Source organism: Cannabis sativa, chromosome 4 (genome assembly GCF_029168945.1).
Source record: "Cannabis sativa cultivar Pink pepper isolate KNU-18-1 chromosome 4, ASM2916894v1, whole genome shotgun sequence".
Classification (NCBI taxonomy): domain Eukaryota; kingdom Viridiplantae; phylum Streptophyta; class Magnoliopsida; order Rosales; family Cannabaceae; genus Cannabis; species Cannabis sativa.
In genome coordinates this window covers 61,022,646-61,049,487 of record NC_083604.1, presented here as the reverse complement: position 1 = coordinate 61,049,487, position 26,842 = coordinate 61,022,646, and the positions used below count along the sequence as shown (strand labels likewise).

The following is a 26,842-nucleotide window of genomic DNA, read 5'->3' as shown; positions in this document are numbered from 1 at the left end:
TACACTTGAGGGAATGTTACCCTTATAAATACAGAGAATGTTCTTGGTGAGTATTTGCTCTTCTTGCTCATATGCAACCCAAGATTCTCGACCCATTAAATGAGTTTTGAGGGGGTATTTATAGTGTTTTGCTGGGGCAATCCCTAGAATTGTTCTTACAAACGTATCTGTAAGTATCCATAAAGTTGGGTATTCCCAATGAATATACCATGGGTAATGCATGGTCAAATCCCTAGGTGTTGTAGGGTTTTTATGAGGAATGTCCTTTTTGCCTTGCGATTGATGTGACTCTTCGCAGAGTAGCCGTCGCTAGACTTAAATGATCATTACTGTGGCGCTGCTGTTTGGAGGTTGTGCCGTCAGACTTTATTGCGTGTTGCAGTCCCAATACGCTTCCTCCCATGCAGCATTAAATGCGACTTGATTGCTCAGGAGAAGCCTAACACTTCGCGGAGAGGCTTTATGCTATGCGAGCGTCCGGGAGCACCTTGTGCTCCGGGTGCCTCCTCCGGGACCTATGCCCAGGGTGCTTCCTTGTGGCATACAAAGACTTTAACAAATATTTACAAGTAATCCGATCCACGTGTCCCTGTTCGATTGGTCCACGTATATTGGGTGAAATCAGGGGCAAAAGTACCATAAACCGACCAAACTGACCGACGTACACCTCTACTTGTAGATATATTTTTGTGTGTTTTATAGTTGTTTTCATGTTGTTTGTTAAGTTTGTTTAGAGTTATTTTTAGTTATTTTTTTTATTTTACTGAAACATGATATTTTTATAATTTTAAATACAGTATTTTTGTAAAATTAGTATAAAAAAATATTAAAAAAATTCCCTATTACAATCTTTTTGTACTTTTTAAGTTTCCCTCAAATATTTTCGGAATTAGTTTGAAAAAAATCACAAAAAACATTTGAAAAGCCCACGAATAAGAAGAAGAGGGCGAATGTCGAATAAAGCCCAAAAAGGTTTTGGATCTGATTTTACTCATGCGATTAGGGTTAGCAAACAAAAGATAAAACGACGACGCTTTGGTCAGGGGAGTTTCTCATAGAAAAACCCTAGTTCTAAAAGCCTCCCACCTCTCATCTTCATTCCCTTCAGTTTGGTAGTTGGAGCCTTTTGCCGCTAGCTTCGTCCGACTATTTTCAGTCTCGGTTTCATCTCTTTCGTTTTGATTCGAAACAATGGTACGCACCTCGGGCTTGTTCGATTTACCCACCGCACCTTCTCATCTTTTCTTCTATCTAATGGCTAACTTTTTTATGTCTTTTCTGCTCTCAGGCTCCGAAGAAGGACAAGGCTCCTCCCCCATCCTCCAAGCCCGCCAAGTCCGGTGGTGGCAAGCAGAAGAAAAAGGTCATCTTCATAATTCTACGAGTTTTCCTTTTTCTTAGATAAATATACAATTCTAACTAGTTAAACGATGTATTTCTTTTCCAAATAATTCAGAAGTGGAGCAAGGGAAAGCAAAAGGAGAAGGTTAACAACATGGTGCTGTTCGACCAGGCTACCTACGACAAGCTCCTTTCTGAGGCTCCAAAATACAAGCTCATCACCCCATCTATCCTTTCCGATCGTTTGAGGGTACTTGTTTATCTATCAATTTTAAAATCTGTTTCATTCCAATGGTTTTGTTTGTTTCTTTATCATCAATTTCACAGTTTTCAAATCTTCTGCGCTCTAAATCGTTTTGCAAAAGATTACTTTCTAAAGGATGAATCCGAAGCAGTCCCTGATTCCCAAACTAGATGCTATATATTACTAAACTATTAAGTTTACAGTTCGTTGTTTAGCTTATAAATGCTTCAAAATCACTATATGTTACATGTAACAGTTCTGGTTAAAGTATTCCCTAAACCTGCTGGTCTCTAGTTCTTGTTTTTCTTTGGGTCTGTTAATAATTCTACTTTACTTAGTTTTTTCCCATTAGGTCTAGTGTTAAGGAATTACACCTACATTATTGAAATTCTGTTAAAAAAGATGTTTTTCAATGTTGTGATAATTTTTCTTTTACCTCAAGTTTCATATGGGTTTTGTTTGGTGTTATAGATTAATGGATCACTAGCAAGGAAGGCTATAAAGGATTTGATGGCGAGAGGTTTGATCAGGATGGTGTCTGCTCATGCAAGCCAGCAGATTTACACAAGAGCAACAAACACCTAAGATTTCTTATTTGTCCCAACCTATTTAGTTTAAATCATCATGTGTTTGCCCAGTTTGAATGTTACTATACTTTTTGTTATGTGGAGTTGTTTCACTTTAGAATGAGTAGAGCTCTATTTCAGAAAACCCGTTGTCTTTATTGATTTGAAAATTAATATTGGACTAATTTGAAGTGTTGTTTTTTGAGCTGTTAATGACTTTTGTTAGTAGAGAAAGTTTTGTTGCTTCTCAAGGAGAATGACAACTTTATCGTTTGCTCAACTTTTACGAGTGAATTTTTTTTTTGGCTGCGTCAATATATGAATGAAATTTTTTACTCTTATTCTATAATATGAAGATTTGTGAATCTTGGGTATGTTTTTTCAGAAGTGGTAAAAGAAACCATTTGGCATATGTTTTGGGTGAAACATGCCATTACTCCTTTAGAAAATACTCATCCTAGCTTTTCACTCTTAACATTAATTCGTTTGTATTAGGCCTATCAATGCTTCTCATTCGATCTGAACTTATATTCTTGCAGCTCGTTTGTTTTTAGGTGTATCTAAACTATTATTATCTTTTGCTGGTCGTTTATTGGTTCCCTGATTGTTTTGCTGGTCGTAAATGTGGGCTGGCCTATACTTTTCAACATTCAGAAAAAATGTATGACTAATATATGACATTTACGTTACATAACCCAATCAATTCATTAAAATCATATATAAAAGAGATGTAAGATCACTTTTGGGAAGGAGCTTTGTCCCACAATTGGCAAGCGTGTGAGAAATCTTTAATGGTTTCTCTTTCAAATGTTTGCTTCCGGGGACTATCTAACTCTAAGTTATCACCAACACTTGTAAGCGAATAAAAGTTTCTTTTTGTAACAAATAACAGATCAATGATACAGTACTTAACTGACATAAATTCGCACATATATGACCACAAATAAATGTATAAACACATGTGACTCAGCAAAGTGAGTGTCCCATATAATCTCCAGTTCCTAAAAAGGAAAATATTCCTGAGATCCTATTTTCCTCAAAAACATAGAAAAAGGAATTATCAGTTTCGAAGCATATGAAATTTTAAATGCGCCTCTCCGGCTCCTAAAACTCTAAAATCACTTTGTTTGAGTAAGCAGTAAATTTTAGCTTTTAGTTCTAAAAAATTCTTATAATAGAAACTAGCTTTAATAACTTGCTGGAGAAGAATTTTTTGAGAAGCTAAAATCATTAGAAGAGTGCTCAACTAAATAGGGTCAAAACATCTCATATACTACCCTCAATACATTTTTTGGTCCCTATTTTTTTGAAAGAAGCGAAAAAAAAATACGATGTTGATGGCCTAAACTGATTTATATATGTTAGAAGAGGAAAACAAAAATTCAAATCTTAAAGCAACTCCAACAAGACAAGATATATATCTATTCTATATAAAGTGTGCCTGTATAACAGAATTTTCGATTTATGAAAAATTCATAGGTGACTTTTTATTTATATTAAAAATTAAATGATTTATTTTTTTTTTTTTGGAAGAAAAGAAAAATTAATTTATCAACAACCACCACTTACAAACAGAGAGAGCCAAACTCAGCAATTAAAGTTTGCTCAACATATTGACAATGCTTTTCTCTCTAGAACTCAATTTAGCATGGTTACAGATAGTAATTCTAGCTTTCAAACTAAGTTTAACCAAGCTACTAATGGCCTTGGCGGATCCACAAGCTTCATCAAAGACACACCTATTTCGATTGCACCAAACATGGTACACTACTCCTGCCACCACAACTGAGGTAATGTTACTGAGCAAACCTGTCCATTTGTTACAAATTCTATTCAACCAATCAGTTATAGTGGCCAGTTAAAATGCCGCAACCAACTTGTGATTTCAACAATCACTCTCTTAGTAAAAATAAAAACAAATGAGAATGAGACTCTTGCATCAAATCACACACCGGGCAGCTTGTGGAGTTGAGAGGAATTACCTTTGCCAGCCGGTCACGAGTCTGGAGGTTCCCATTGATAGCTTGCCATAAAATAAATCGGTGTTTTGGCATTTTAAGCTTGTGCCAAACATCCTTGTGGTAAAGGACTTGAGGAGCTGAGATTAAGGAGTTGTAGAATTTACCAATTCTGAATTTCCCAGAGATACCAGCATCATAAAAAACCTGTTTGTCAATCTTATCCCTAAGATTAACAAGTTTTCTGAAGTACCAACTCATATCTTGGCAAGGGGTAAACGACCAAAAGTCTTCTCCTTTCATATAAACAACATCCACCCATCGAATCCAAAGACTATCTTGCTTTGTGGACAAAGCCCAGATGTATCTACCCATCATTGCTACATTCCATTTCTGACTCTCTCTGAAACCAATACCCCCATGGTTTTTAGGTAAGCAAATTTTCTCCCAAGAAGAGAAATGAAGCTTTCTCTGATTCAATGAGTTACCCCATAAGAAGTTCCTGCACAGTTTGTCAATCTCCTTCGAAACTTTTTGTGGCAGAATAAAAATGCTCATCCAATAGCTTCGAATCCCCAATAAGACAGAGTTAATGAGTTGAGCTTTACATGCAAAGGAAATATGCCGACTGCTCCAACAGTGAAGGTTCAAGAATCTTGTCTATGATCCCCCCACAGTCTGAAGCTTTCCATTTAGTTGGTCGAAGATTGACCCCTAAATATTTCAAGGGAAAAGAGCCCTCTTCCATCTTTGCTATTCCTTTCAAGAGCTTTTTTGTATCATCAGAGATACCTCCAAAATAAATGGAGAATTTAGTAGCATTGGCTGTTAAGCCAGTGGCATTACAAAACTCTGTAAAAGCTTGTTGTGTGATGTTCAAGGAAGAGGCATTACCCTTGCAAAAAATTACCAGGTCATCTGCAAAACACAAGTTAATCAGCTTCAAAGATTTGCACATTGGGTGGTATCCAAACCCCTTGGATTTTGAGGCATAAGTAAACGAGTGAGGTACTCCATCACAAGAACAAAGAGCAGGGGGGGAGATGGGATCCCCTTGTCTAAGCCCTTTTTTTCCTTGGAAAGTCCCATGAAGTCTCCCATTCAGCATTAAAGTGTATGAGGTGCCACAAAGACAAACCATAATCGACTTAATGAATTTTGTAGGGAAACAAAGGACTTTAAGTAAATCCATAATGAACTCCCAATCAACGGTATCATAGGCTTTGCTTAAATCCACCTTCATTAGACATCTAGCCGAGATGTGTTTCCTCGTATAGCCTTTAAGTAAGTCTTGAAAAATTAAAACATTGTGGGCAAGACTCCTTTTCCTCACGAAGGCACCTTGGTTGCTATGAATTAGATCTGGTAACACCTCACTTAGTCTAGAGCAAATCATTTTAGAAATATACTTGTATAAAGTGTTGCAGCAAGCAATTGGTCTATAGTCTATAGCAGAGGCCGGAGAATCTACTTTAGGGACCAAAGATATGGTAGTTTTATTTAAATCAGCAAGAATGATACCTTTGTCAAAAAAAGAAAGGATAGCCACTGAAATTTCTTCCCAATCTCATTCCAGAGATCCTTGAAAAAACCAGCTCCATAACCATCCGGACCTGAACTTTTGATCTTGTTTATACTGAACACTGCTTCTTTGTAAACGGTTTCACAAGCTGAATTTGTTGTTGCATATCAAGCTTCTTCCCATAAGATAATCTCTCTGGATTCAGCTTCATAGTTGCAGAACTACCAGCCCCCATGAAAGTTCTAAAATGAGAGAGATAATGAGAAATAACACTATCATAATCATCATAGATCTTACCATTAGAGACATAGGTGGTAATTCGATTTTGCTCTTTCCTTTTCTTAACACTAGCATGGAAAAAGCTAGAGTTTTCATCACCAAAGCGAAGCCAAGAAATCTTGCTAATCTGCTGAATGTAGCTCGTGTACTGTTTATTGGCAGCAACATATAGTTCTTTTGTTGCATTTTCAGTAGCTTGAAGAGTTCTGTCAACTAGATTCAAAGACAACAAAGTTTGAGCTTCATTGTTATTAAAAATAAAATGGTTTATGGGAAATTCATGAGTCACTTTTTATTTATATATAATAAAATAAATAAAATAAATCCCATTAAATTAAAAAAATACGATTGGATTTTTGCTGTTGTACATCTACGATTTTTCTCTTCTTCTCTTCTAGAATTACCATTTTCCTATAAAAACACTCAATAAAAGAAAAAGTTATATTTTAGCACATACAGTATAATTAAGAAGCCATAAAATTTATAATTTCGTCTTCTGTTAAATAAAAATAAAAGCAACTTAAAGCATTATTATAATTATGCTGCTTTGTACATTCTGCGACAAAAAAGAATGCCAATCTTATTAATTTCTCCATGTTCTAGCTATTAATGCAAACCAGAAAAAGAAAAACATTTACTAAAACCCACCAAAACTTATCATAATTAAACTTGAGGCATTAAATGCAAAAAAAAAAAAAAAAAAAAAATAATAAAAAAAATAAATAAAACAAATCAGAGAGTACATTACAACACTATTTTTGATCACGTGCTCAAAAATTAGAAACATAATTAAATATATTAGCGAAAAAGTGACTAACATCCAAATTTCAGAGTTGACGAAAAATCTGCAACTGAATGAGGTAAAGACTACTACAATATTTACTTTATAAAACTTTTGTTTCAATATCTTAACACCATTTGATTTGGATGTAGAAAAAATATTTTTAGATTGAGGCGGTAATAAAAATAACTGATAATGTCTAGAGTTTTTATTACATGTCATGTGACGCATGTCATAAAAAAATAGATTTATACAATCGCAATGAAAAAATTATACGTGACAAGCCAGCATGCGGCCAGGAAGGATTTGCTACACTACGGTATATTACAAAAAACATATGATGTTATTGAAATTAAGATAAAATAAATAAAGATACTAACAATCTTATTATGCATTTTATAGCATATGTTGAACTTGATAACAATACAAAGAGCCTATATGCTGTCATGTTCGCAGATATTATGGAAAAAATATTTTCGTGTACTGCTGCCCAACTAATGAAATATACTGCAGAGGTGTAATTTTAAAAAAATAAAATAGTTTTACATGCCTTACATAAGTTGATTTTTTTTTTTTTAATTAAATAAGCTATGCACACCATGTCTAATCATTTTAAATGAAAGTACATCACGGTTTGCAGGAACACCGTCGCTTTGTCGACACTACCATATTCAATTTATCAACAAAAAATAGACAATCCAGATATTTGCGGACCCCGCTAGAATGAAAAGTGCGAAATACAAAAATTACACTATTGTCTCTATCGAAGCAAATGAAGATTGAAATCCACCAATGACTATCATTAGTTTTCTTATCTACAATTTTTAGACAAATGCTATCTTCAATTATCAATAATTTAGAGATTGATTTTTAATTTTCTTTTTGTCTTACACCCATTTAAGTAATGTTTCTTTAAGTATTGGAACATCAATTTTTAATTTATTTTTGGATTAACTTAAATACATATTTAAATCATCAAGCTTTCTTAAACACTAATATATTGCATTCGGTATTCACTTTTAATTGACAACATTATAAACTATAATATTTAGATACACATCATAATAATCTCACCTAATAACTAATAATATTTTTTCTTTAATTTTTAATTGTATAACTTTCAACTAACATAAAAAAAATTAGCATAAAATTTAGTATACATGTTTCGCACGTAGCTTTTTGCTAGTATATATATATATTAGATAGACGTTACGTGCCAAGTCACGTATGTTAGTTTTATTTTAGTTTTTAGTGTTTTTTTAATATCATAATTTTAAAATCAATAATATTCAATGTAGTGATAATCATTGAAATTTGAAAGCATAATAGTGATTTAAATAAAAACAAAAATTACTATTATACTTTGTAATAGTAATTAAAAAAAAATTATTATTCGTCCTAAATTTATCAAAACATTCAAATTTAATTTAAAATAATATTTAAAATTTAACTAATTCTAAATATCAAAATTTGAAAAATAATTTTTAATAAAAAAATAAACAATATGAACAAATTTATTATTAATTGCAACACTTTACGTGGATTAAGTATATTTAGATTTAACTAACTACATGGATGCTGACTCTTTACGTGGAAACATCTAATAATTTGTTATTTTTTTTTTATTTTTAAAAAAAGTCACCCAATAATTTCTCATAAACCAAGAATTCTGTTATATAGCCACATTTTATATAGAATATATATATTTATATATATTGTAAATTAATGCTCCAAGGAGACAATATTAAAGGCAAAGTTTTGAGGTTTTCTCTACGTGCAGTGTAGTCGCGATATTTATATATATATTTAATTAATATCTATATATATTTATATTATTGTATTTATGAAATTAAGAATTTATTTTTGAGAAATTCTACAATGCACTTTTTTAAAAGTGATTTATGAATGCAATTTTATTTGTTTCGGCACTCAACAGACTTTTTTAGTCTATTTTTTTATATAGTCGTATATATTATAATTATCTATGACTTCCTGTAAAATTTTGAGAAATTTAGAAAAATTGAACATGCAAAAAATAATGCACCTTTTTAAAAGTGGCGCATTGATATACTCCTACTTGTTTCGACATTCGAGAGACTTGTTTGGTCTATTTTATTTTCATGGTAGTGTACATTATAGTTATATAAAACATCTGGCAAAATTTAAAAAAATTTAAAAAAATTTAACACGTCGAAAAATAAAATTCAAACTTTTTGTCGTGTGACTGTTTTATTTAGAGGGGTGCATTGTAAAAGCACTTTATAATGTTTTTTTTTTTTGTGTAAATTTAAATGTGAATACCATAAATTATTTTTATTTTCAATTATGATTTAAGTAAGAAACTATTATATATTTTTATTTTTTTTTTAAAAAATGATACAATAAAAATATTACAAATTAAAATTAGACACACTAGACATTATATTCTTATTAATCAAGAGCACACATATTTTATGTTATACAATAGAACATTATAAAATTTAAGCACAGTCAATAATACATAATAAAAGTATTACAAACTAAAACATACATTTAAAAATTAAAATTAAACAAACCAAACACATTAAACAGAAAAGTAACAACATAGATATGAACCTTCAAGGATAAAATGTGATACAACAATACAATAATGTGGAAGACTATTTCTTGATCCACCGAGATAGTCATAATATGGACTATAAACTTGTGAGTCATTTCTAGCTCTTTCACCTTGATCTTGAGATCGTTGGCCTTCATCTTAAACGCCATGTCCCGAATATTGAGATGCTCGATATTTTGATCCCTCATATTGTGATCCCTGATATCTCAAATTTAGTCCACCCAACGTGGCATGTCCACGTAAGCCAAGACTGAGAACATGTGGAATACAACCTTGTCAATAGCAAGACAAAGTCTCCTTACAAGGCATGGCAACTGTCAAGCAACAAGCGAAATGAGTTAAGTAAGCTGTCAAGAAGTTGTACAACCAAGTTTTGCCAACTAAGGGATGTACATAGGCCGACCAGAGGAAGCTTGTATGGCCGGCCATGGTTTAAGCACAAGCTGGCCGTGTTGGAATATATTTTACCAGGACCTAGATTTACTAACAAGTATGTTTTTAACATCCTAAATATGAACTTATAAAATAATAAAAATTAAACACATATAAAGTATGAGAAACCTTAGATTGGTTGCAGCGGAATTAAATGACTCATTTCGCTCAGATCTCTAACCCTTGTATCCTTTCTGTCACAGAGTCTAATCAAGATCTAAGCCCGAAACTCCTTCAGTTGTTTGGATTCTTCACAGTCTTACACACTATGATTGAGGACTAACTTGTTATGGTTGGGCATGCACTCAATCACTAAAGGCTGAATTTTAATGGTGAAGAACACTATATGATTTGAATTAGAAGAGAGAAAAGAAGAAGAAGAAGTCTCAAACTCTCTAGTTGTCTGACAAGAAGAAAACTAGGTCAAGAGTCATTAGTTGGATTATGAGACAATTCTTTTCTTTTTATACTAATTCAATTAGGGTTATGATTGAATTATTTAGAACAAAAATGATAAAATAATAACAAAAATAGGAGTTAGTGGCCGACCCTATGTGGGTCCATCACTAGTTAGATTTTTACAATTTTTCTCAACTATTTATCTATTTTTCACAAATACTACTTTTTGCAATTTCAATCCTATAAATGCCAAAACTATTTATTTAATAATTATATTAATTATCAAATAAAATTGTCATTTATATTATTTAAATAGACTCTACAAAGTCTCCCAATTAATAAATAAAACACTAAAATCCTATTTCTTCACAATCAAGCCATATCTTAGTGAAAATTCATAAACTAGACATAGTCTAATTTTAGAATTATAATTGATTAATTAAAATCAATTAACTGAATCTTACAAGTAGTTTGTCTCAACTAGTATGGTGACCATGGACCTATATAACCGAGCTTCCAATAAGCATATCTAGAATTTACCAAGTAAATTCTCTAACTTATTAATTCCTTCTTGCACTACTATAGATTTGAAATTGTACTCTCAATTATATAGAACACTCTATATTTTCCACGATATAGATACGCTATGAGTTATCCATTTGTTATAATCCTAATGATCAATGATCCTCTATAGATGATTTACATTGAGTAGGGACAAATTTACCATTACACCCTTCAATGTATTTTATCCTTAAAATACTTAGCTACCTATAAATGATATTTCAGTGAACTAATATATTCACTAAAATGAGTGCTCTATCATTTATCTCTATTAAGCCAAGCTCGAAGGAAATGATCGTTTCACTTCTATGTCCAGATAGAAGCTATAGATTCCGTATCTATGATTAACACTTCCACTCAATTGAACTACCATGTCTTTAATCTATATGGCACAAGAAGAATCATTGGTCGACTTTAACGAATAGGTTGAAGAACACAAATATACAATTGAACTAGAACATAACCATCTCCGGATTGAGATCATTTGATCTAAGATTAACTAGGTGATATTGAATTGAATAGATATTAAGGTAAGTTTACTATATCTAATACAAGTTCAATTTCGGTCCCTTCCGATGCATACTCCATACATCCAACCCAAGCTTACTTTAACCAATGCCTTAGAAAGGACATAACACTTATCCAAGGTGCAAGTAAACTACATTGTAGATTAGTTAAACTCTGTGTACTAATAAATCATAGGAATACATTTAATCACACAATCTTGATCACTTTCCACTATGTTGACAACACAATAAATAAGAATATCAGTGTGATAAGGATTTAGATGAATTTATAAATCAAATAAATAAATAAATGATCACATGAACCAAATAACACATTAAACAAGTAATGAAATTAAATATATTTCTTTATTAATAATTGAATAAAAAAGATTACATTGAAATAGAGTTTTATTTAGGGCACAAAGCCCAACAAACTCCCAGTTGCACTAACATAAAACTAACAGTACATTTCAATTAATCCTAAATTTAGTTTGTGCTTTCCAAATGTAGTTACAGTCAAAACTTTGGTGAATAGATTAGCTAAGTTGTCTTCAGTATCCACTTTCTCCACCAGTACATCCCCTTTTGCCACATATTCCCTAATGATGTGGTATTTCCTCTCTATGTGTTTGCTTCTCTTGTGGCTTCGAGGCTCTTTACTATTGGCTATAGCACCAATGTTATCACAAAGTAAAACCAATGGTTTTTCCATTCCAGGAACAAGACTAAGTCCTGAGAAGAACTTTCTAAGCCAAACCACTTGGGGGCACCCATACTGTACAATGCATTAAGCTAGCACAAAGAACTTATGTAGATATATTTTAACACTTAGAATAAGCTACTAAACCTGCCTCTAAGTCGTGCAGGCATACTTTGGCTTGACAAAGTAAATCCAGACCCTTACATGTCAAGGCCATAAGAAGATAGCTAGGATTAAAGACCGCTTGGTCGGTCACATAGTCCATGATGAAAAAGCAACATGGCCAAAGAATAGTAGTGTTAAAAAATAGAGGGCCTATAGGCCAAAGATACGAACATGAAGGCCCTGGGACTGAAAATAAGTAGTGCTCTAAAAAGGCCACAGGCCACACAAAACATGAAAATAAGTAGTGTTCTAAAAGTAAAAGGCCACAGGCCCTACAGAACATGAAAATATTGTCTATATTACACAAACATGATGTTGAATACTAATAAGTGAAAAATACTATCTATAGATGTGCAGGAGCAGGTGGAGCAGAGTTTGAAGTCGTTAGATTGGGATCGCCGGAGTCTAGGCTAGCCACAACATCAATAATGTAACACCCTGATACTTAGGCACGCTACAGTGATTTTCCAATTAACGTGCCACCTTTGCTAATCAAAGGGTTTTCATTGAAAATCATGTCAAAATAAAACTTTTGATTTAACTATTAAACCTTACAAACTTTTATAGGGTTATTTACATAAGTCGGGATACCGTATTAAAACTTTTACAAACATTATCAAAATACATTTATAATTTGGTCACAAAGTGACTACAAAATTAAACCTCATATGTCCCGAGACTGAACACTCCAGGTCGCATCGTCTCTACATGTACAATCTTCATCCAAGCCCAAAGCTCACTCCTGTTCAGCCTTCACCAAACCTTTACCTACACATGAAAGTAGCAACTGTGAACTCAGTAAAAGACATACAACCATATAATCACGACTTGTGTCTAGGAGCCCATACACCCATCCACAAGGCTTATCAGATGACTTAAGAACGTTCTTAACGATTGGTGCTACTGACCATGATATCATCCACTATTTGCACTATGGTTGCACTGCAGGATCGACACTATGTTCGTGCTGCTATGACAGCATCAATAGCACCCAAAAGTATACTTGGCCATGATATCACTCTTAACCAGTACGATGCATGTATTGCTGAACCGACACAATTATGTCGCTATGATAGTGCCAATTAATACTTTCTGAGGTGAATATCACTCTTAACCAGTTAGATGCCCGTACTGCTGAACCAACACAATGGTTGTGTCGCTATGATATCACCCAAACATATATATCATAAACACAGCATGCATATATATCACACATACATAAATTCACATATCTATAATATGTTCTACGCTATTCTTACCTCATTTTTTAATTCAATTGAGTTGGCTAACCCGAACAGAATACCTCGCGTTGGATGGATGCCCTAGTCACATTCACGTATACGGGTAAATGACATGCCAAAACCCTAATCCAGGAAAGCCAAACCCCTAACTAAAGGTTCTGTGATTAACTACTAATACCATAGTACCCTAATTAACAAGGATTTAACCAACCAAGGCTTTTAAAATAGCACGAATTGACGAATTGAACAATTCAGGGAACCTGCACCTGTTCTAGTTAACCGGTTTGCACCAGGTAACCCAAACAAGTTTGAAACTTGCTCAATTCGTGCCCAAACTTTACCAAACCTTCCAGAACACCTAAAATGACCTCAAACAACATACTCCAAGCAATAGAATTCAGAAATACATCAGAATCAAAATATGCCATAGATGAACCAAGCTTGAGTTTTCAAACTCGAACTTGTGCATTCACCATACCAAACCCCTAAACCAGCAGCTAGAACTTAAACCTAACTCAAAATGAATTTAGAAATTGAACTAAAGTTCATACAAACCCTAACAGCCACAGTTTCACAAAATTGTACACAATAACTAAACTTAAGCTTGAACAACTAAAGGATTAAAGTGCTAGGGCTTACCTCAATTTGATTCCCCCTTGATTTCTTGTTAAATTCTAGTAAAAATGGTGAAAGTTGTTGGTTTCTTTCTGGTTCTTGTGGGTGTTCGAACACAAAGGAAGAGGGGAGATGAAGTTTTAGTGTTTATCTTGAATTTTTGATTTTTTCTAATTTCTTAATTGAATAATTTCTAACTCCACTAAAATCAAACTGAATAAACAAATAGCCAGCTGTCCAAACCTCAAGCAGCCACCAAATCACACCAAATAAAATTACCAAAATGCCATTGCAACTTATAACTTAAGCAATTTAAGCCTAGGGGTAAAATGGTGTAAAACCACAACCCTGCTGATACCTGGTATTCTATTTATTCCAAATATTTATCTCTCTGAGAAAAAGGTGTTGGAAATTATTTTACCAGGATCTTAGATCTACTCACAAGTATGTTGATTAACACCCTAAATATGAACTTTCTAAAACGATGAAATAAACACATATAAAGTTAGGAAACCTTACATTGGGTGCAGCGGAATATAATGACTCCTTCCGTTCAGATGTCTAGCCCTTGATTCCTTTATGTAGCAGAGCATTATCAATATCTGAACCTGGATCTCTTTCTCTGAATCTTTAGTGCTGAAACTCCTTCTTGCTGAAAATCTTTCTTCACGATCTTCCTCACTATGATTGAGGTATCACTTGCTGTGTGTGGGCACTACTCTTACATTAAGAATTTTGAAATTTAAGAGGGAAGAAAGAGAGAGGGAGTGGTCGGCCAGATAGGGAGAGAGAAGGCTCAGGTCTTTCTCTGAAGGAAAACTAGAAAATTTAAGTGTAAATTTCCTGAAGCCTTCACTATCTATTTATAGCATTCCACTAGGGTTAGGTTTGAATTATTTGACATTAAAATAATGAAAATATCAGTTTAAATTCCCTACAAAAGTGGCCGGCCCTATACATGTGGATTTGGGCCTCACTTTTTGCAATTTTGCAGTTTTATCTTTTCTGCATCTGATTTTCTCAAAAACGCCAATTTTCAAATTCAACCATTTAAATGCCAATTCTAACTGTTTAATAACTATAAATAATTATTAAATAATATTGTCATTTATCATATTTATTAATTGAACCATACAAAGTATCATAATTAACAAATATGCCCCTAAAACTCTTTCTTTACAATTTCGCCCTTACTTAGTGAAAATTTCACAAATAGACATAGTCTAATTTGAGAATTACAATTGATTAATCAAAACTAATTATATGAGTCTTACAAGCAATATTATCTCAACTAGTGTGGGGACCATGGGTCTATATAACCGAGCTTCCAATAAGTAGATCAAGAATTTAGCACTAAAATTCACTAACTTATTAATTCTTCGTTGAATCCACACATAGAACTTAGAATTGCACTCTCAGTATATAAAATGCTCTATATGTTCCACCATATAGACACATCATTAGTTATCCATTGTTATAATGCTAATGTGATCAATGATCCTCTATATGAATGATCTACACTGTAAAGGGATTAAATTACCATTACACCCTACAATGTATTTATTCCTTAAAACACTTGACCCCGTATAAATGATATTTCAGCTTATGTGAAATGAGTACTCCACCATTTATGTTCGTTTGGTCAAGCTCGAAGGAGATCATCCTTTGCTTACTATTCGCCAGATAGAAGCTATAGATTCCATGTTTATGATAGCGCTCCCACTCAATTGCACTACCGTGTTCCCAAAATGTACGTATCACCCTGACCTAAAAGTAGGCTTAACTAAAAAATCAAAGAACACGAGTAGCCTTTCGAGATTGAGCCTAATTATAACAGGATTAAGAACATTTGATCTAGGATCAACTAGGCGATATTGACTTGAATAGATATTACGGTAAGTTTAATAAATCTAAGTCAAAGTTCAATATCGGTCCCTTCCGATGCATACTCCATGCATCCAACCTGAGCTTTACTTTAACCAATGCTCTGGAAAGAACATAACACTTCTCCAAATGCAAGTAAACTCTGTTGTAGATTATCATATCAGTAAAACCCTGTGTCTGATAAATCTAGGAAACTTTATTCACATAGTCATGTTTACTTTCCAACGTGTTGACGACACAATAAACAGGATCAAGTATGTGAAAAGGGTTTCAAACGAATTCATACATTATGTACATATAATCATGAAATAAATCATGTGAACTATGCAACATTGAATGTTATTTCTGATCTATATTAATAAGTAAATCTGATTATATTGAAATGAGTTTTATTTAGGGCATAAAACTCAACAAACTCCCACTTGCACTAATATAAAACAAAATGTGCATTTCCAATAATCTCAACACCTTGATATACAAATCAAGTGTAGTAGTAGTAAACTCCTCGTAATAGGATCTGAAAGGTTGAATTAACCACAATCTTTTCTCCACCATTACTCTTCCTTAATCACAAAATCATTGATAATGTGAAATTCCTCTCTATATGTCTACTCTCTTGGGATACTGGATTCTATATCTTTGGCAACTACTTTTGGGTTAATCAGGAAATTAACACTAGTAGTTAAGGAAATTTTGAATGATGCCAAAATGTATAGAACTTTCCTTAGACTGAATAAGTACCTTTCCTGCAACTTTACATTTAGTCCCTCTTTGGTAGACCTAGAGACTTCAGATAGGTTTTTACACTTCTCCAAAATCACTAGTAACCACCATCTTATCAGAAAGATTTACTAGCACAAAGGCAAATTTTGAAATCTGATATGGTGTAGTCTAAGAGTTTTAAACACACCCTTATAGACTAACATATAGTTCCTCTTCTTAATCTTAAGATTTACTTGATTGTCTTGCAATGTTCTTCTCCTGGATTAATCTGATACCTACTCATTACTCCCACTCAACAGCAGGTGTCTGGTCTAAGGCATACAAAAGCATTCTAAGACCTCTCACTGTTGATTTAAGAAATTCTTCATGGCTTTATCTTTCCTGGAATAGTTGAGACTTTTCCTTAGATAAATAAAATCTATGCCTAAGAAGTTGTGAAGCTTCTATAGATTGCCATTAGAAAGAAAATGCTTTAGCATCTTACTAAAGTAAGTTGCTTGCATTAGAGTAAGTAATTACCAGGTATACCACAAGCCATAGGTTTAGATAAACTCAAACCTATAATACTAGGAACAGGAAGTTTTGTTGAGTCCATTGAATAGACTTATTAACGAAAATTTCCTTTTATGTCCTTGTAATAGAAAAATTCAAGTTATTCCATGTGAATGGATTAAACCATAGTTCTATTGGCTTTTCTTCTTAGTTTCTTCTCTTGACAATCCATTACTTGTTTAAACTCACAATGGATTTTAATCATTAGTGTCTCCCAAGTCATAAGAAGGTGAGTTCCTAGAAACTCTCCCACTACGACAAGGTACCGTGAATTATGTCGAAGAAAACTAAATGGTATTAACCTCTTTGGTTGTGACAAGACAACAGAGGCAGTGGGATCATCATATGTCATATAAGATGGTAGAACACTTTTGGAATCAAGAAATATATCTCCTTTATTTGCTACTTGATTTTCAGACTTAGTCTTTTTCTTAGAAAAGTAGTATTTGTTTGAACAAACACTTTCTTATCTATTGACAATGGGATGGTCCACCCCTAATAACTTAGAATAGCTAACAAACCATGGTTAACAGTTCTAGCTTTTCTTAAGATTTTGATTAGGTCATCCATGAATCCAGTAATGATTTACATTAAGTATACAACCATTACATCATTCTGAAATTGTATTACCATAGAAGGAATTAGGCAACGACTAGTAACTAATCATCAACATGCAACTCGAAATTTCTGGGGAGGTAAGTTTGGATATAATTCAAAAATCAATTTAATGATCTTTGAACTGCATATCTACTAACTATTTCTCCACCCCTATCAGTTCGTAAGATCTTTAACCACTTACCTTAATGGTTTTAACCATTGCTAAAAATTAATGAAATTTTTCAAACATCTCAAATTTCTTGCTAAAAGGTATAATCTAGAGTTATCGTTTTAAGAATACAACGAAAAACTCATATCCACCCCTGAATGTACATCCATCTGCGAATGAGATGAACTACTTTCAGTGGATATAGGCATATTAACTCTTTGCAGAGATTGATCTTGTCAAATCCACTATGAACAAGATACAAATGCCATAGATTAAAAAAAATGTGGTAGTGTCTTTTGATGACTTAGGTTTAGTTACATCAAAGAATTCTTAGAATAGTGCAAGTGGATCCTGGTCACAGAATACCTAACTCATATTCCATACAGTTTGAATCCATGAATAGAAGATGGATATTAAACCCTTGTGAAGGTGTAACTGTATTGCATCCTGAAATTAGAAATATAAGAAAATTTCTGTTTGGAATCTAAAATTAAAGTCAAAGACTTAAATTTATACCAAATATAATGAGTAATTCTATCTTGGACCACCACTACTAATTTAATTCTAAGTCTGATTTGCCCATACAAGTAGGAGATTTCTAAGATTGAGGATTTATATCAATTGGGAATAGAATTTCGGGATTATAATCATATGTCATTTAATTTCTTAAGAGAAAATATAGAATGACATGAAATGATTTATAGACCATTCATCCAATGATATGTTTTGAAGCTAATTCGAAATGAATAAGCTAAGAGGAATTAGGATAATTTCGTTTATAAATAAGAATCCAACGATGCTTCGATTAGCGAATGTCAAAGTAATCTTATTTATACAATCTTCTTGTTTCATATCGTAAAAATACTAGTCTAAGGTGTCATCAATTGATGAACAACTAGATGTCGCATATACAATATTTATCTTTCGAGATCTAACACTATTATGTATGTCTAATGGTGAAAATCCACTAGGGATTTATCTCATTAGATAAACAAGCCAAGTTAGACCAACAATGAAGATTCGAAATTAAACTACAACCTAATAACAGAAAATAACATGGTTCAATATAAATTCATACACAATTCAGAAATTATAAGCATATAGCAAGTAGGAATGACAAGTGAAAATACTAAAACATACAATCCTAAATAATTTTCAAGGTTTTCAACAAACTGATATCAGTGTCCTGTTTAGGCGAGAGTCAAAGCTACCATCCATTGAATAGAGTTGTCAGCTCATCTAAAATGTTAAACGTTCTAGCAACCTTTTATTCGATCAAGATTGGAATTCAGCGTTGTCCCGTTTAGGCGAGAGTCAAGGCAATTCTATCTTATGAGCTTCCACCATTGTTTCGCAATTTGCAAGTCAAATATGGTCGCCACCATTAGGGTGATCCATACCATATAAAACACTTACAAACTACTTATCTTTCGAGATTAAACGGTGCGAAATTGCTAATGAACGTTCCTCCATTAGGGAGGATTACTCACTAAAACAAACGCGATGTAAAACCAACAATGGAGATCGAATATCTTAATAATAAAGCTCATTATTTAAAGAGAGTTGTATTTTCTTTGATTCTCTTTATTTAATCTATTTATTTTAAATATATATATTTATTAAAATTTCCAATTTAGAATGAAAAATTCTAAATATAAATTTTAATTTAATATTTATAAATTTTACTTAGATGGATATGAAAATAACATGAATTATTTCCATCTTAGTAATAATTTCCAATAAATATTTAGAAAAATATTCAATTTAAGTTGTTACAAAATTAATTTAAATTAATTTACAACTCAAATTTAATTTTCTATAAATATATATTGCATTTCAAAAAATTAAAGTATTCAAGGACACAATTTTAGAAAATGCATGTTAAAATAAAAAATTAATCCTGGAAATATTATTCTATTTTAATGTTGGCCAAAAATTAATTAATAAAATTAATTTACAACAAAAAATATAATTTTCCTATTTAATTAAATATATAAGAAAAATTTCAAATATTTAAGTATGATGATGAAAATCAACTTAAATATTAATTTTCTATTTAATTAAATACACTAGAAAAATACTTCAAGCAAAAATATCATCTATCTAGATTTTCCTTTGAATAATTAATTCAATTTCTAATAATATACTTTAATTCAATTTATTTTAAATTAATCAATAAATGAAAAAATTATTGATTTAAGTTGATCCAAGAATTAATTAAAATAAATAATTAATTTACAACTTAATCTATTTTTCAAGATAGATTCAAAATCATCTTGCATTATGAAATGCAATTTCAAAAATTGATTAATAAAATAAAGAAAAAATATTTTACTTCATTTATTTTAATTAATCATTAAATGAAAAAATCATTGATTTAAGTTGGTCCAAAATTAAAATAAATAATTTACAACTTTAATCTATTTTTCAAATAAAATTCGAAATTCCAGCATTTAAGAAATGCAATTTCGAAATTTAATTAATAAAATAAAGAAAAAATATATTTAGAAAATTATTTAAATTTAGTTGAAAAAATAAATTTCAACTAAAAATAATTTTCTATTTAATTAAGTGTAATGAAAAAGAAATATTTAAGTATCATGATGAAAATCAACTTAGATATTTAATTTTCAAATTAATTAAATGTATTAAATTCAAGAAATAAATAATTAAGTGTAGAGAAGGCTTAATTATTAATCTCTAGTTTAATACTAGGAAAAAATATACTTAAAATAAATTGTACCAAAATTAATTATTTAAATAATTAATTTCACAATGTATAATATTTTCCTATTTAATATTAGAAATAATAAGTAGTCTAGAAATAACTATCTAGAAAATATCTTATTTGACTAAGTATCTTTTCTACAAAATTTGAAAAAATATCTAATTTAAGTTGTATTAGAAAAAATCTAGAACTTTAATATTTTCAAATTTAAATTTAATTAAATATCAAAATTTAAGTTGTAACCATTTAATTTAAAAATATTCCATTTAAGTTAATATTCGAAAAGATATTAACTTAAAAAATATCTAAAGAATCTTAATAACCAATGCCTAAAATTCCTCAACTTAATTTTGAAATTTTAAATCCAAAAGATATTCAGATTTAAGTTGGTTAGTTAAAGATAACTAAATATCAACTTAAATAGGAATATTTAATGAAAATTTTAAATTAAGCTGCAGAAAGAATCTAGATGGTTATAATTCCATATTTAATTAAATACAAGAAAATACATATAGTTTAGCTTAGAATAAAAATTCTTTAAACTATATTTTTCTTAAATTAATTTCAAAATAAATGAAATTAATTATGTTGTTAATCAATTTTATTAGGTTAAACTAGTTTAATTAACCTAGTACAGTTATTCAAATCAGGCAAATGGGCCTTCACAATTGGGGTGGTTCATGTGAGGGGGTGCTGGGTTCAGTATGTCCTACCCACTACTATGGCTCCCAACTCTCACACAAGCCCCAAAAGAGAGGAATTTAACCTTAAAATGAACAACTGTTATTAATTGAATAAGCCCAAAAACTAAATGGGCCTAAATAAAATCTATCAATGACTATGACATTTTATTTAGCAACAACAACCTATATGCATCTATAATGAAATTAAACACATAGGCTCACACATGCACACTTTGGATGGGTCTTATCATGTTGCTAGGTCATACACAGATGAAAGAAGATTGTAAATATACCTGTTACAAATTATTTACTTGACCAAGGGAGGCATGAGTTAAAATCAGATCATTGGATCTGTCAACAAGTTAACCATGGCTATTTGCAATCAAGCAATAATAGGTTTTAAAAACTTACACACAAGCTAAAACACATACTCCTGCAACAAGGTTAGCTGGATAGTTGGATGTATGATTTATTTAATTTTAAATTAAATAATTAATTTCGAAATAAATAATTAATTAAAAAATATTTTCGAAAATTTTTAAAAAATTAAAAAAAAAATTCGAAAAATAAAAAAATTTAAATTTAAAATTAAACCTACAATTTTGAAAAATTAGGTTTCAACCAACCTAAATATCATTTCAAAATTTGCTAACTACTTTTTAAAAATTAAATGTTATTTTATAAATAAAAATTAAATAAAAAATTGAAAAAGATAAATGAATATCTTTTTCAAATTTTAAATGTAATTTAAATAAATAAAATAACAAAATTTAAAAGTTAGCAAAATATCTTACATCTATTTAAAATTACATGATTATAGTTATCTTATTTTAAATTTAAATAAGGTCAAATTATTTTAAAAAAAATTTAATGTAAAAAATTTAAAATCTGACCTTAAATTTAAAAATAAGATAAGATATAATCAAATTTAAAAATAAGATGGATAATTAAGCAAAAAAAAGATAGATACTAACTATTTTTAAATTCAAATTACACTAATATCATGAATTAAATTTAAAAAATATTAAATTAATTCATTATGATAATTAGAGTTGAATTAGGAATAGTAATAGTATAAATACAGAACTACACAAAAAATCGGAAGTTAATTCCATGAAAAAGCATGAAAAATCGAACAAAAACGAAAAAAAAATGGGAGTTGTACGGACGATATGCTGTGCATGCTCGTTCGCGCGCGCGCATGAGGTGTTTGGGCGTGAAATCTAGGCGCAGGGGGAAATTGCATGATTTCCGCACGCGGAATTCTTGATGCTCAACCCCGATGTTTTTGAAACTTCAAAAAATCATAACTAATTCAAATTAAATCGAAATTGAGTTCTGTAAAAAAGTAACTTGCTTAATTTTTCCATAATATCCAATAAAAATAATTCTAGAAACAGATATTCAATTATGTTTCACGAAAATTCACAAACATCAATCAATCATCAAATAACATTTAATACAACATGATACCATCCAAAAAAACATGAAACAATCGTTTTAAAGTCCAAATTTCTTGCAATCAAATTAATTACCATGGCTCTGAGGCCAGTTGTTGGAAATTATTTTACCAGGATCTTAGATCTACTCACAAGTATGTTGATTAACACCCTAAATATGAACTTTCTAAAACGATGAAATAAACACATATAAAGTTTAGGAAACCTTACATTGGGTGCAGCGGAATATAATGACTCCTTCCGTTCAGATATCTAGCCATTGATTCCTTTCTGTAGCAGAGAATTATCAATATCTGAACCTGGATCTCTTTCTCTGAATCTTTAGTGTTGAAACTCCTTCTTGCTGAAAGTGTTTCTTCACGATCTTCCTCACTATGATTGAGGTATCACTTGCTGTGTGTGGGCACTACTCTTACACTAAGAATTTTGAAATTTAAGAGGGAAGAAAGAGAGAGGGAGTGGTCGGCCAGATAGGGAGAGAGAAGGCTCAGGTCTTTCTCTGAAGGAAAAATAGAAAATTTAAGTGTAAATTTCCTGAAGCCTTCACTATCTATTTATAGCATTCCACTAGTGTAAAGCCCGCTTAGTTAATTTGGAAATTAACAGTTGCTTATGTTTAATTATGAAATTATTTATAGCTATTTAAATAACTTATTACTGTTATTTATGGAATTCAGAAATGCATGATTATGTCATCAGTAGTTTTTATATTTCGCATTTCCGGTGTCCGGTATTTTGGAACTCGGCGTTTGGCTCAGTAGAAATCACAACTTAGTATGTTGGTAATTTGGGGACGGGTTTTAGACATTGGGAATGTCGGGAATGGCCGGGAATTTAGAATGTCCCAAAAATACCCCTTTAGTATGATTTATGTGATTTTATGGTGGAGGGGCAAAATGGTCTTTTTGCCCATTAGTGTTTTGTCTTATGTGAATTATTAATTGGAAAATAAATGTTTATTTTATGTGTTTATGTGGCTGAAGTAAAGTGGTATATTTGGCTTGAAAATCTTATTTTCCTTTATTTCCACACTTAGTCAAATTAGAAAGAAAATTTCAAAACTCACACACTCAAAGCTCTCTCTCTTTTTCGGCTGGGTATTGGGGATTCAAAGGCTGGGTTTTTCAAGCTTGATTCATCACATTTTAGAAACTCTTGATTGTGGTATGTATCTCTTACTTGTTCTTCTTGGTCTTCTTGGAATTTTTGATAAAAAATTGAGTTAATGCATGTTAATTTGAATGTTGTTGCTGCTGAGTTTGATTGTTGATTTCTGAGGTTAAAGCATGATTTTTAGATGTTAATTAAGCTACTTGTGGTGTGTAATTCCTAGGTTGAGCATGCTAGAATTTTCCTATGCTAAAGTTTAGTTTTCAAAGTAAAAAATTGAGAAATTGGTGGCTGTAGTTGTTGCATGAACTAGGTTTTGTTTTCTGCTATGTTATTATGTATGATTTAGTAGATTCTAGCTTGTTTGAATGCTTGATTGTGGGAATTGCTCAAGTTTGAGTTTAGAACTCAAAGCTTGAGCTTTAATGGTGATTTTTGTTTCTGAGTGTTCTGGGTGATTTTGTTGCCTTTGAATGGTTATTTGGGACATATAGAACAGCTCTGGAAGGTTTGGATTGATTTGGGTTAGAATTGATCAAGTTTGGAATTTTTGAAAAATTCCTGCGAGGAACCGGAATTCCGGTTGTGCAACCGGAATTCCGGATGGGTGTCCAAGAATTAACCGAATTCGGCCGGGCAACCGGTTCACCGATGGGTTGGGGGAATTTTTCCGAACCCTAGTTTTCCTCGTTTTTATGTTTTTAGGGGTATTGCCATGCTTTTTATCGAGAGGGAAACTTTTAGTTCCTAGTTTTAGTCCCCGGGAAAGTGATTTAGCGTGTCACTTATAGCGTTGTGATTTTTATGGTTTAGGAGCCAGTAATCCGCTCGGCTTCGGCCCAAGTCAGTTGACCGGCAAGACACTCGAAATCGGAATCTAGGTAAGATTAGTATAACCGCATGCATATGTAGATTACATGTTTAGCGTGCATGTAGGAAGCCCTGCTAGATTACATTAGTTATGTATTTAGGCTTCGAACCATCCAACCCCGTCACGTCTAAGAGTGGAGTATGACCACAGCGGAGTATGACCGGTTCGACCGATCAGGATGACATTTGGTTGGTGGTTCAGTGCTATTGACCTATCCCGTCGGTACAGGCTGGAGTATGACCAGGCGGCGGAGTATGACCTGGTTCGACCGATCGTAGAGGATATTTGTCAATAGTACCGTCCCTATGAACGTTCAAAACCCGCACCATGTTGGACATGGCAAGAAGGGGCTCGCACCATGTTGGACATGGCAAGATGCAGGACTCGCATCGTGTTGGACACGGCAGTTAGTATTATGTATGATATTATTATGCTTTTCTTACTGAGTCTGTCGACTCACAGTTTATGTTCATGTGTAGGTAAAGGCAAGGCTATAGCTGATGGACCGTAAGCGAGCTTATGAGATTGTACATGTCGGGGCGGTTAGGCCTGGAGCGTACGATCCTCGGGACAGCAAGGCTGAATTTTTGTAACTGGTCGTTAGACGACTTTTATTTTGATGTAATAGTTAAACAGTTAAAACTTTTGTAAATGATTTTATAAATCGGGATCCCGAGACTTTTGTAATATGGTTTATAAGTTTAATTAAAAAGCAAAATTTTAATTAATCACGTTTTTCCATAAACCTCGTTGATTAGCAACGAGCTGCACAGTACGTTTAAAAATCACGTAATACGCCTAAGGTAGTTAGGGTGTTACAACTAGGGTTAGGTTTGAATTATTTGGCACTAAAATAATGAAAATATCAGTTAAAATTCCCTACAAAAGTGGCCGGCACTATACATGTGGATTTGGGCCTCACTTTTTGCAATTTTGCAGTTTTATCTTTTCTGCAGCTGATTTTCACAAAAACGCCAATTTTGAAATTCAACCATTTAAATGCCAATTCTAACTATTTAATAACTATAAATAATTATTAAATAATATTGTCATTTATCATATTTATTAATTGAACCATACAAAGTATCATAATTAACAAATATGCCCCTAAAACTCTTTCTTTACAATTTCGCCCTTACTTAGTGAAAATTTCACAAATAAACATAGTCTAATTTGAGAATTACAATTGATTAATCAAAACCAATTATATGAGTCTTACAAGCAATATTATCTCAACTAGTGCGGGGACCATGAGTCTATATAACCGAGCTTCCAATAAGTAGATTAAGAATTTAGCACTAAAATTCACTAACTTATTAATTCTTCGTTGAATCCACGCATAGAACTTAGAATTACACTCTTAGTATATAGAATGCTCTATATGTTCCACCATATAGACGCATCATTAGTTATTCATTGTTATAATCCTAATGTGATCAATGATCCTCTCTATGAATGATCTACACTGTAAAGGGATTAGATTACCGTAACACCCTACTATGTATTTTATCCTTAAAACACTTGACCCCGTATAAATGATATTTCAGCTTATGTGAAATGAGTACTCCACCATTTATGTTCGTTTGGTCAAGCTCGAAGGAGATCATCCTTTGATTACTATTCGCCAGATAGAAGCTATAGATTCCATGTTTATGCTAGCGCTCCCACTCAATTGCACTACCGTGTTCCCAAAATGTACGTATCACCCTGACCTAAAAGTAGGCTTAACTAACAAATCAAAGAACATGAATTGCCTTTCATGATTGAGCCTAATCATAACAGGATTAAGAACATTTGATCTAGGATCAACTAGGCGATATTGACTTGAATAGATATTACGGTAAGTTTAATAAATCTAAGTCAAAGTTCAATATCGGTCCCTTCCGATGCATACTCCATGCATCCAACCTGAGCTTTACTTTAACCAATGCTCTGGAAAGAACATAGCACTTCTCCAAATGCAAGTAAACTCTGTTGTAGATTATCATATCAGTAAAACCCTGTGTCTGATAAATCTAGGAAACTTTATTCACATAGTCATGTTTACTTTCCAATGTGTTGACGACACAATTAACAGGATCAAGTATGTGAAAAGGGTTTCAGACGAATTCATACATTATGTACATATAATCATGAAATAAATCATGTGAACCATG

General features: G+C 32.0%; 1 protein-coding gene across 1 annotated transcript; it reads left to right on the top strand.

The window, feature by feature from the left end:
* The first annotated feature begins 953 nt into the window (after window positions 1-953).
* Window positions 954-2,431, top strand: LOC115714519 (small ribosomal subunit protein eS25). Its single transcript, XM_030643250.2, has 4 exons — window positions 954-1,194; window positions 1,289-1,363; window positions 1,457-1,591; window positions 2,057-2,431. The coding sequence occupies exons 1-4, from the start codon at window positions 1,192-1,194 to the stop codon at window positions 2,168-2,170; spliced, it is 327 nt and encodes a 108-aa protein (XP_030499110.1). The 5' UTR covers window positions 954-1,191; the 3' UTR covers window positions 2,171-2,431.
* The last annotated feature ends 24,411 nt before the right edge of the window (window positions 2,432-26,842 follow it).